Below are 12,345 nucleotides of genomic sequence, written 5' to 3' on the forward strand. Positions count from 1 at the left end.
CCCCTTACCGTAGTTACCTTTATTTCTTTAAACATACCTTGACAGCTCCGAAACATTCTGTAATGTGCACTCAGTGAAACGTACAAGACAAAAGACAAAGTAATGGAACAATCCTCAGATGAAACTAGTACACTTTTCCCACAGCTCAGAACAGCATTTTTATACTGCTCCTGCACCCCATTCAGTAAACCCGTACAGGAGCTGCATTTCGGCCAACCGACCATCATTAAACCTATCCGTAGTGCTGTGTGTCACCGTAACAAACTCTGGGACAGAACAGAGCAGTACTGGATGCAGGCTTGAGGTCCAAGAAAAAAGTGGCCGCTACTGTTGTCAACAGAAAGTATCGTGAGTGAATTGTACAAGTTTGTTTCGAAACAAAACACACAGGGCAAACCGTCGACATTTACACTGTTGCGCAGATATTTTCAGTGCGATAGAGATAGAAAGACAGATGAGAGTAAGGAATCAAAAGAAATACTGTTACTTTTTAACGATCCAACAGTGACTAACGTGTCTTTTATAACAAAATACTCGGAAAATATCCCTGAAAAAAAATCTGAAATTTTGTTGGTGCAGTTGGGATTCACCACGTGTACTGTTTGGTACTCGTATCAGATCAAAGACAGAACAGCGTTTAAACAATAATTTGTGTCGAGTAAACAGTGTAGGACAGAGCATTAGCAATGAGAGGTTGCTGGATGTAAAGGGCTCCCAATCATCTGCAATGTGTCCGACGTCTCCCCTTCCTCTACTGCAGTAACGCTGATCGGGCAAGCTATATTCTACCTGTTAGTAAACCAAACAATAACAGAGGTCACCTCTTTGGTTTCGGAGCAGTGGTTTAGCGGAGCTGTTGTGGAAGTTCGTCGTTCCTAATTTCTCCATTGGCTAGCAGTATTAAGAAGTGCGACTGTGCTCGACACTACGGCTGAGGAGGGTGGAGACGGCGGTGGCATGTGGCGCTCGCTGCAGATTGACCAACTGGTCCGCGGTGTGGTGTGGCAGTGCGCGAGTGTCTGGCTGCCCGAGACACTGCCTAGGCTGGAGGCGAGGCGAGGCGAGGAGACGGCGGGCTGCGGCGGTGTGCTGTGCGTGGCGGGAGCGCATACTGACGTCGCTGGCCTCCATGTCCGGCTCGCGGCTCTCCTGCGGCTGCACTGGCCGCCCGCTGGCCGCTGCACAGAAATAGGGCCACTCCCACGCTGACGCCGCGCCGCGGCACGCCCGCTGACAGGCCGCCGCCGCCGCCGCCGCCGCCGCCGCAACTGCCGCCCCCGCCTCCACCAGGTGGCCCGGCCCGTCCTCTGCAGGATCTCCCCTGGCAGCCACGTGCTCGATCGGGCGTCCGATTCACGGCCGTTGTAACGACGGCCACGAATTTCGGATCTCCTCAAATCAAAACGCTTCAGCTACTAGCGTCTATCGAAGCTTTCGCCGGAGTTATAATGCAGTATAAAGTTGAAAACTTAATAAACCACGGAATAATGTAGATAGAGAGGTAAAAATGGACACACATGCTTGGAATGACATGGGGTTTTATTAGAACCAAAAAAAAAAAAAAAAAAGACAACAACAAAGTTCACAAAATGTCCGACAGATGGCGCTGGACGGCAGAACGTCAGTGACTGCGCATGACAATCGTGTATAAAAGGAGCTGTAATGAGAGAGATAATTCAGGCAATCATCGTAGGTCGTACCACTCGCTCCTTCCGGCTCCTGGATTTCTACCTTACTGTCTGCGCCCGTCCTGTCCACCTCACTCCCACCCTCGCCAACCTTGTCCTCACCATTTACCGTCACCTCACCTGGATCTCTCATCTCCGCTCCATCCAATCCAAAGCCCACAACTGCCTCCGACTCCTCAAACTCCTCTCTGGCCAGACATGGGGGTTGCACCCCTCTACCATCCTCCACACCTACAAATCCTTAATCCATCCCAACCTCTTGTTATGCCAGTCCCGCCTGGATATCTGCCCCCCCCCCCCCCAAATTCTATAAGTCCCTTGAGCGTCACGCACTCCGTCTCACCTTCCGTATACGCCTCCCATCCCCCATGCGGACCCTCTATGACCTTATTCCTTTCCCCCATCTGCTCCTGTTCCTCGAACATATCCGCACACTCTACACCTCCCGCCGCCTTGATGCCCCTCATCCCCTGGTTGCTCCTCTCCTCTCCCGTCCTCGCCCCCTGCCACACCTTCACTGTTGTGTCCCCCCTACCCTCAATCTCTAAGCCCCTCATCTCCTTTCCCAAGGTGGCTTTCATCAACTCTCCCTCCCGGATGATGCCTTCTCTCCCTCCATCTATCCCTCCTATCAACTCTGATCCCCCCCCCTTTTCCTCTGTCCTTTCCCTGGGCTCCCTCTTCCCCCCCTTCCATCCTGTTTTCTCCCCACCAAACCTCTCTCTACCTCCCTTCTCCCCCCCCCCCCCTCCTTTTGTATTCCTCTCCTCTGCCTTCTCCACTCCCTGTCGCGTCTGCACCCCCCACCCCTCTTATGGGTCCTCATCCTCCATCGGCTCCTTTCCCGCCTCCCCCCCCCCCCTTCGCTTTTCCTCTCCTTCCCCCATTTTTTATTTTTCCATCATCTGTCCAGTTTCTCCCCCCACCTGCTCTCGGATGTGGTATGTCACATTTGCCAACTTTTTAGGGCAGTGTTTCAGTGACTGTTCAGTGTTGTTCGTCTTTCTCGTGTTGCGAACAGAAACCATGCTGTCGCTAGGTGTGAATTTTATATCTTTTGCGAACAGAAACCAGACTGTCTCCGTGTTTTTTTAATTGTCTGTCTACTGTTTTACCTGTCTGCTTCGTATGTATTTTATCATCCCTCTGTTCTTTGTTTTCAGTTCCACGATTTTTTTTCGCCATGCTACTCTTTAAGTCTCCCATTTTATCGCCTGTTTTTATCATTTATTCTCTTCATATTTTTAACAAAGTCTGTAGGCTGAAGAGCGGCATACTAAGCTGCTGCCAGCCCGCCCCCTTCGGGGGGAATTGAAAGGCGTAATGCTGCTGAGATAGTTCAGCAAGAAATGGAGACAGTAGCGGGCCCGTCTATGCACGGGGAACTCACCGCTCGTTCAGTAGCACGTCGCACCGGCATTCCATACACTGCTGTTTGGTTGGCACTTAGGCGTACCCTCCGATGCTATCTGTACAAAATCCATTGGCATCGTGAAATGTTACCTGGCGATTTAGTGAAGCGGAGGGCATTTGCGGTGTGGGCGTTTCAAAAGATGGCGGAAGATGACGATTGGTTGAGTAACGTGTTGAGGACCGACGAAGCTCATTTCACGCTACGAGGGTCTGTCAACGCCCACAACTGCAAAATTTGGGCTACCGAAAATACTAGAACTGTCGTGGAAACTTCATTGCACGACGAGAAAGTCACGGTATGGCTTGGATTTACCACATCTACCGTTATCGGGCCTTTTTTCTTCGAGGAAATGCGTGATTCTGGTTTTGTAACTGCTACCGTGACGGGTGAGAGGTACGCCGATATGTTACAGAATCGCATCATATCCAGCCTGGCTGATAAACACCTGCTGGAACGTACGATGTTTATGCAGGATGGCGCTCCACCCTATATTGCTACACGCGTGAAAGATCTCTTACGCGCGTCGTTTGGAGATGATCGTGTGCTCAGCCGCCACTTTCATCATGCTTGGCCTCCCAGATCCCCAGATCTCAGTCCGTGCGGTTATTGGCTTTGGGGTTACCTGAAGTCGCAAGTGTATCGTGATCGACCGTCATCTCTAGGGATGCTGAAAGACAATCTCCGACGCCAATGCCTCACCGTAACTCCGGACATGCTTTACAGTGCTGTTCACAACATTATTCCTCGACTACAGCTATTGTTGAGGGATGATGGTGGACATATTGAGCATTTCCTGTAAAGAACATCATCTTTGCTTTGTCTTACCCTGTTATGCTAATTATTGCTATTCTGATCAGATGAAGCGCCGTCTGTCGGACATTTTTTTAACTTTTGTATTTTTTTGGTTCTAATAAAACCCCATGTCATTCCAAGCATGTGTGTCAATTTGTACCTCTCTATCTACATTATTCCGTGATTTATTGAGTTTTCAAATTTATACTGACTTTTTGAGCACCCGGTATTTCATAGTGCTGACTTGTGCACTTGTGAGATTTACGTGGCTTCTGCAGTGAAGACGTAGTATGTGTTTAGAAGTGAATATCTCGCGAGCTATTTTGTTGCTTATAACTAATTACGTGAAGTAGGAATCTATTGTTACCCTGTTATTCAACTTACATTTTATTTAATTGCTGGACCATCGACACCAATACGTGTTTTACAGTTATAAAGGCCATTCTTAAAGGTACTTCTGCTATCGTACTCATCATTCAAAGTCGTTAAAATAGTACCTGCATAATTTATTTAATTGCAATCTTTCATTTATAAATGTCTATATACGTTCAAAATTCGCAATTGCCGAATGATAGGAACCTTCGACCATTCGATTCATGTGTCTATTCATATTGTACACACAACGAAACCAGCCAAAACTTTTAATGTTTCAGCTCTGAGTCGGAGGGTACGTAGTTGAGGGCCACCACACCATCATTTCATTATTATATTGAAAGCCCGCAACCCACAACATTATCTGTGTGATCGTTCCAATTTAGGGTATTTGCAATTGTAATCCCTAAGTGTTTAGTTGAATTTACAGCCTTCAGATTTGTGTGACTTATCGCGTAATCAAAATTTAGCGGATTTCTGTTAACACTCATGTGAATAGCTTCACACTTTTCTTTGTTCAGGGTCAATTGCCACTTTTTGCACCATACAGATATCTTATCTAAATCATTTTGTAAATTCGTTTTAGTCATCTGATGACTTTAGAAGACGGTAAATGACAGCATCATCTGCAAACAATCTAAGACGGCTACTGGGATTGTCTCCTATGTCGTTAACCCTTTCAGACCCTCACGCTACAATTGTGTACATTAACTTTTCTGTGTCTTCGTTGCAACAGAAATATTTTTTCCCAATGGTAACCTCAGGTACACATTTTTGAATGTTCAACATTTTTGTCAGCGCAAGTGCTGCCAACTGCTGGGCATCACAATAAATATATTAGCAAGTCAATGTAACAGTGAGCTGCACCTCGTGACCACCAGAATACATGGATGTAATCCGTTCACTGTATTTCACTGTATAACTGAAATCTGTTAATGTCATTTCGGATCGGAATTACTGAATGGTCATTTTACTATCTATTACAATAGAGAATATTTTGTAATTCGTTATTTTAATTCATAAAATGAAGCCAAATGTACAAGATATGTTGCGAAAATGAGTACATATTTTTGTATACATCTTCCATCTAAATTCATTAAAAAATCACGTAAGAGCATTACTACACAGTGAAAAATTTTTCTTCCTCCAGAAAAAAATTCAGGTATGAAAGGGTTAATATAGATCAGGAAGACTAGAGGGCCTATAACACTTCCTTGGGGAACGCCGGATATTATTTCTGTTTTACTCGATGACTTTCCTTCTATTACTACGAACAGGAAATCACGAATCCAGTCGCACAAGTGAGGCGATACTCCGTAAGCACGCAGTTTGGTTAGAAGACGCTTGTTAGGAACGCTGTCGAAAGCCTTCTGGAAATCTAAAAATATGCAATCAATTTTACATCCCCTGTCGATAGCACTCATTACTTCATGAGTATAAAGAGCTAGTTGTGTTTCCCAAGAACAACATTTTCTGAATCCGTTCGGACTACGTGTCAATAAATCGTTTTCTTCGAGGTATTTCATAATGTTCGAATACAGTACGTGCTTCAAGACCCTCTGCAAATCGACGTTAGTGATATGGGCCTGTAATTCAACGGATTACTCCTGCTTCCCTTTTTGGGTATTGGTGTGACTTGAGCCATTTTCCAGTCTTTAGGTACGGATCTTTATGTGAGCGAGTGGTTGTATATAATTGCTAAATATGGAACTATTGTATGAGCATACTCTGAGAGGAACCTGACTGATATACAATCTGGACCGGAAGCCTTGCTTTTATTAAGTGATTTAAGCTGCTTTGTGACACCGAGGATATCTATTCCTATGTTTCCCATCTTGGCAGTTGTTCTTGATTGGAATTCAGGAATATTTACTTCGTCTTGTTTGGTGAAGGAGTTTCGGAAAATCGTGTTTAATAACTCTGTTTTAGTGGCACTGTCAATCCTCCATGTACATTCCTCCATGTACAGTTCACGCCTTTGCATGAACATTTTCTAGCTACCCAGCGCGTTACCTCCCACCGCATTAACATGGCCAGCCACGAGTCGGGGAAACCAGCGAGGGTGGTGGCTGTATCGGCCATGAAGGCCACTTAAAGGTAGAATGCTTGGGTCCCTCCGCTGTCTCTCTCTGCTAGGCTGCTGTGCCGAATAAACGCAATAATACAGCTTCTCACATGCCGAAGTGAACAGCTAATTCAGTTTGTAACTAACCGTAGTCAGTATGTGAAATTACATATGCATTTTGCAAGTACTTTTTTATTATTTTATTTTTTTATTATTTATTTTATGGCCTTCATTGGACCACTCTAGTCAAAAATACAAAGTTGTAAACAAGTTGTTACCCAGGGATACAATTTGGCTCAACAATAACTTAATATGATATTTAGGTAATATAATTATTAGAGTCTGTTATTATATGAAAGGTGTTTTGTTTTTTAGGTCATCTACTGTAATTTGGAGTTCTTTTATATCTTCCTCAATTTCTGTGATCCATTTAATGTCGCTCTTGCTATTCCACAATTTTTTTATTATTTTTTTACTAATTCTGTTTTCTGGAGTTCTCATCAGATGTCCAAAGAATGAGATGCGTTTCTTCCTGATCGTGCTCATGACTGGTTCTATTTTCTTATATACTGTTTCATTTGATGCTATTCTCCAATGCCCATTTATTTTATACTGTTTATTTATACATGTCCTAATTATTTTTCTTTCTATTTTTAATATTCTTTCAATTTCTGCTGTATTAGTTGTTTTGAAGATAGTTTCAGCTGCATACATTATTTCTGGTTGTGTAACTGTTTTATAGTGTTTTAATTTTGCATCTATAGGTAGGCTTTTTTGTTGTATGTAGTTTTGGTAATGTAATTTGCGTAGTTCAGTTTTTTTTTTTATTCAATTCCGCCATGATTAGCCTTCTCATTTATATTGTATGTTATTATTTTGCCTAAATATTTAAATTTATCAACAATTTTGATTTCCTGTTCTCCTATTGTAATTTTGTTTGCAAGTGGTGGATCAGTTAGCATAATCTCCGTTTTTTCAAATGATATTCTGAGGCCTACTTTCTCTGCTATTTCTTGTAGTGATTTCACTTGTTGTCTGGCTTCTTGAACGGTGTTGGCTAGGAGAGCAAGATCATCAGCGAATCCCAAGCAGTTTAAGCTATTATCATCTTTTGCACTTCCAATTCTTATCATCTTTGGATTGTCCTTGTACCATTCTCTCATTATGTATTCCAGTGCACAGTTGAACAGTAATGGTGATAGGCAGTCACGTTGTCTTAAGCCTGTTTTTATGAGGAATGGTTCCGAAATTTCTCCTCTAAACTTCACTTTTGATTTGGTGTTGGTTAGAGTGAGTTTGCAAGTATTAATAGGAATCACGAAAGAAAGATGTCAGTTAGCCATTCATTATGCCGTCACTGCCTTGCGTCGCGTCCGTAGTCAGGTCGCATCCTACCTTGACCACTGCTGTCAACTCAGCTCCCGGCGTGCCGGCTAAACATGGTCAGCGCGATGCCACCTGAGTAGCACGTATTAAACGCACGCTTCACTACCTTATCTGCAGCTACAGGTGGGGACATTAGCGACCGATGCTAAACCGCAACAGAGACGAGGGCGCGCCTTAATGACTGTTAAAATATAATAGAGCAATAAAGAACTGTTTATCGTCACCACTTGTTTCTCTAGAGCTGCCAACAATATCACTCCCGTCTCCGAAGACATCTACAAAGCCGTAGTGCCCAGGTGGAAAAGTCATCGCCATCCTGGCACCAGAAGAACGGCTCTTCAACCCCTCCCTAACGGTCATTGAACCCCGACTCACTACATTACTTTTTGCTTTTACCTTCTGGTCAATATGGATGTGGTTGGCAGATAATGTTGCTTTCTCACATGTTGATTTTGTTTTTCCATATCCTGGGGAGCGAAAAGTTATTTATTGCTTGTACGGAAACAGATTGCAAGAGAAGGCACAGTTGAGAAGGGAATGAGCTAGTGTTGTAGCCGACCCACGATATTATTCGATCCGTACATTGAACTAGCAGTGAAGGAAACCAAGAAGAGATAAGGAAATAAAAACTTTGACAGAATTACAAAGTCACTGGCAAGCTGCAGCACTGGTAAAGAGCTTGGAAGAGCACTTGAACAGGACAGTCTCATTAAAAGAGGATATAAGAGAAATGCTAAGAAAAGTAAAACTTGAGGAATGGAATGTAATTGAATTAAACCAGGGGATACTGAGGGAACTACACTTTAAGGTGACAGATTTTAGCACCTTGCATGGGGGCTTAATTAAATAATGAAAATAATTTTTAAATTTTTAGTCGCTGTATGTCCGATTACGAGGTCTCGTAAACGGTTGGCCCTGACTAGTATTTGTACGCAATCTGACTGCATAGAACAACAACAAAGAATGAAATGAAAATTTCCGTTAACACAATTAATTAATTAAGTCCCCAGCAACTATAAAACCTACGAAACCAAAACACAAGTGTCATTGTTCTGTGTGTGGAAGTGTGATTCAACGTACACATCTGGCACGGTTCTTCGTCAATAAGACAAGAAATTTTAAATACCATTTATACTGAAGTAATTAAAAAAAATAAATACTATAATTGCGTAAGGGAACCAGAATTACACTCTAATACAAGAACACAAGCCAGATGCTTTGTTGACTGAACCTGTAATGACGCATTATTTAAGACATTGAAATAATAAAAAGAAAAGGGAATTTTTTTTTACCTTCATATATATTGACGAAAAGCACTCTGATCATTACAATATCTCCATTCGAACAACATCTGCTGTCTAGCCCATCAAACAACTGCACAAAACATGGAACAAGCACTCCCTACTACAACATCTCAACACCGACTCACCACTACCACATCTCGATAAGCACTCTCCACCACGACTTCTCGACAAGAACTTTTCACTACGACATCTCAGCAAGCACTGCCAGTGGAGGCGGCGGAATAAAACTCTTTGGCGCAATCTCTGGCGCTGTGGCTCAGTGTAGCCACCTTTCAACCTTGCATGATACTTGTTCAGAAAATAATATATGAGATATACTACGCGGATAGAGATACCGTTAGCCATTTGACGGAACGATACTAGTATCAACATATCAAGGTTAATACTGGTACGCAAGATTTTAGAACCGTGCTTATTATCATTGGGAAGGTGGTCTGGACGGACACAGGAAAGAGTTGTTTGCGATGTCGAACAAGCGAGGTGGCCGGCAGCTGGCCGGTGCTTCACACGGCGGCTGCTTTGTCGGTTGAGTGGCTCTTGTGACCACAGGGGGTATTGGGGGAGCCTGAGACCTCACAAGTGGAAGAAGAGAGAGAGAGGGCGTACGTGTGAGTTAGGGAGAGACTGTTTCCCGCCGGTGCGGCTAACGGGGGTGCAAATACGGCGCGCCCATGAAAGGTGGGAGATCCGCTCGAAAATTCAGAGTCCTGATTGGCCAAAAAACGAGTATGGATACATGTTCGAGGAAGGGCACAGTTTGGCGGCGACAAGATCGGGACTCTGGTGTCGGCGGTGGTGCTAGGCGGACGTTGAGGATCTGCTCCGCAAGAGCTCTCACAGGGGAAAGGCGACATCACGCTGGTGCCTGGGACGACTGTCGTAATCTACGTGCTGAATTATGGTGATATTAGAGCAAACACCTGGCAAAGTAGGTCACTGGAACTGAAATTGCGTACGCGTTCCACTAGCTCTTTGCTTGAGTTCTCTGATTCTGTGTCCGTCAAGGTGGAACTTCAGTAAAACCACTTGCGTGGCCAGTATTAACCTACGTAAGTTAGGGAAAGGACGATTAGGGATAGAGTCTCCATTGTGCCAATGGTAGGATAGTTAGTTTAGGGAATTTGATAGTAATGTTTTAGGTTAGGAATATTGCTCATTCTGGTTTTAATGAATAGATGTAAAATTTAATAACAGACCGTAATCAAAGCATTATCATTTCTGTAGGTAGCGAACTACTGATAGAATAAGAGTTTTATTAATAAAATATATTATCATATTAATTCGATTTAAACGATACTGGGGGTATATTCGCGCATTGAAACAGAGCCGAGGTCAGGTAGCAATAACGAAACAAGAAGTTTCATATTCATTATATCGCCGTAGGTTGCAACACTGAGGTGACAAAAGTCACGTGGCAGCGATATGCGCATGTACACATGTACGGTAGCCACGCGTACACAACGTATTTTTATACGTTGCAGTGCACTGCAGTGTATTCCATTGGAGCTGTCGTTTGTACTCAAGTGACTCACGTGAAACGTTTCCCATCTGATTATAGCTGCACGACGGGAGTTAACAGACTTTGAATGCGAAATGGCAATTGGAGCTAGAACCAGGAGACATTCCATTTCGGAAATCGTTAGGAAATTCAATATTCCGACGTCCACAGTGTCAAGAATGTGCCGAGAATACCACATTCAGGCATTACCTCTTACCACTGACAACGCAGTGGCCGACGGCCTCCACTTAACGACCTGGAGAAGTGATGTTTGCGTAGAATTGCCAGTACAAGCAGACAAACAACACTGCGTGAAATACCCGCAGAAATAAATGTGTGACGTATGACGAACGTATCCTTTACGACATTGTGGCTATATTTGGCGTTAATGGTCTGTGCTAGCAGAAGACCGACGTGAAAGACTTTGCTTACAGCACAGCATCACCTGCAGACCCTCTCCAGGGTTCGTGACCATATCAATTGGACTCCAGACGACTGGAAAGCGGTAGCCTGGTCAGATGAGGCCCGATTTTAGTTGGTAACAGTTTCTGGTAGGGTTCGAGTGTGTCGCTGACTCCACGAAGCCATGGAACTCAGTTTCCTACAAGGCATTGTGCAAGCATAATGGTGTGGGCTGTGTTTACATGGAATGGACTGGGTCCTCTGGTCCAACTGAACCGATCATTGACTGGAAATGGTTATGTTCGGCTCTTTGGAGACCACTTGCAGCCGTTCATGGACTTCATGTTCCCAAACAACAATGGAATTTTTATGGCTGACGATGGGCCATTTCACTTGGCCACAACTGTTAGCGATTGGTTGGAAGAACATTTTGGACAATTCGGGCGAATGATTTGGCCACTCAAACCACCCGACTTGAATCCCATCGAACATGTATGGGACATAATCGAGAGCTTAGTGCACAAAATTCTGCACCGGTCATACTTTCGCAATTATGGACGACTATAGAGGCAGCATGGTTCAATGTCTCTGAAGGAACTTCCAACGACTTGTTGAATCCAATGCCACGTCGAGCTGGTGCACTTCGCCGGGCAAAAGGAGGTCCGACACGATATTAGGAGGCATCTCATGCCTTTTGTCGCCTCACTGTACATTAGGTAATAAGAAACTAAAAGTATTCGGTGAGTTTTGAATTAGGGCAGCAAAATAAATGAATTTGTTCGAAGTACGGAGGATATAAGAAAAAGGGGAATTTGTTAACATCTAATAAGAACTTGAGAGTTACGAAATCTTTTCTGAAGATCTTTGCCTGGAGTGTAACCTTGTACGGAAGTGAAACGTCAACGATAAGCAATTCGAACCAGAAGACAATAGAAGATTTCGAAACGTCGGTGCTACAGAAGATTGCTGAATATTATGCAGGCAGATATATTAACTAATGTGGAAGTAGTGAATCAAACTGCGGAAAAATGAAACTTATGGCACAACTGAACTAAAATAAAGGATTGATAGGACGCAGCCTGAGCCATAACGAAGAGCTAATTTGGGAATGTAAAGAAGTGTGGAGGGGTAAAATTGTAGGGGCAGACCAAGACTCACCTGCGGCAAGCAGGTTCAAACTGATATAGGCAACTGTAGTTACGCAGAGATGGAGTGCCTTGCAGGGGATAGACTAGCATGGAGATCTGCATCAAACCATTACGCTGATTTCTGTAGTTATTTCATGCAATGTTGATTGTCTGTTAGCTCTGACAACTCTACGCAAACGTCACTGTTGTAGGTCGTTAAGTGAAGGCCCTCGGCTACTGCGTTGTCCGTGGTAATAGGTAATGCCTGAATGTGGTATTCTCGGCACACTCTCAACA

General features: G+C 43.9%; 1 protein-coding gene across 3 annotated transcripts in view; it reads right to left on the bottom strand.

Moving 5' to 3' along the window:
* Window positions 1-12,345, bottom strand: part of LOC124606279 (F-box/LRR-repeat protein 2) — a 730,587-nt gene that overhangs the window by 231,122 nt on the left and 487,120 nt on the right. The window contains exon 1 of one of the 3 annotated variants that reach the window (XM_047138260.1): window positions 1,117-1,215. The exons of the other annotated variants lie outside the window; for them this stretch is intronic. Within the exon in view, the coding sequence (XP_046994216.1) occupies window positions 1,117-1,131 (15 nt within the window). The 5' untranslated portion in view covers window positions 1,132-1,215. Of the gene's footprint in view, window positions 1-1,116; window positions 1,216-12,345 lie in introns of those variants that run through there. 3 annotated transcript variants of the gene reach the window in all.

This window comes from Schistocerca americana, chromosome 3, assembly GCF_021461395.2.
Source record: "Schistocerca americana isolate TAMUIC-IGC-003095 chromosome 3, iqSchAmer2.1, whole genome shotgun sequence".
Classification (NCBI taxonomy): Eukaryota; Metazoa; Arthropoda; class Insecta; order Orthoptera; family Acrididae; genus Schistocerca; species Schistocerca americana.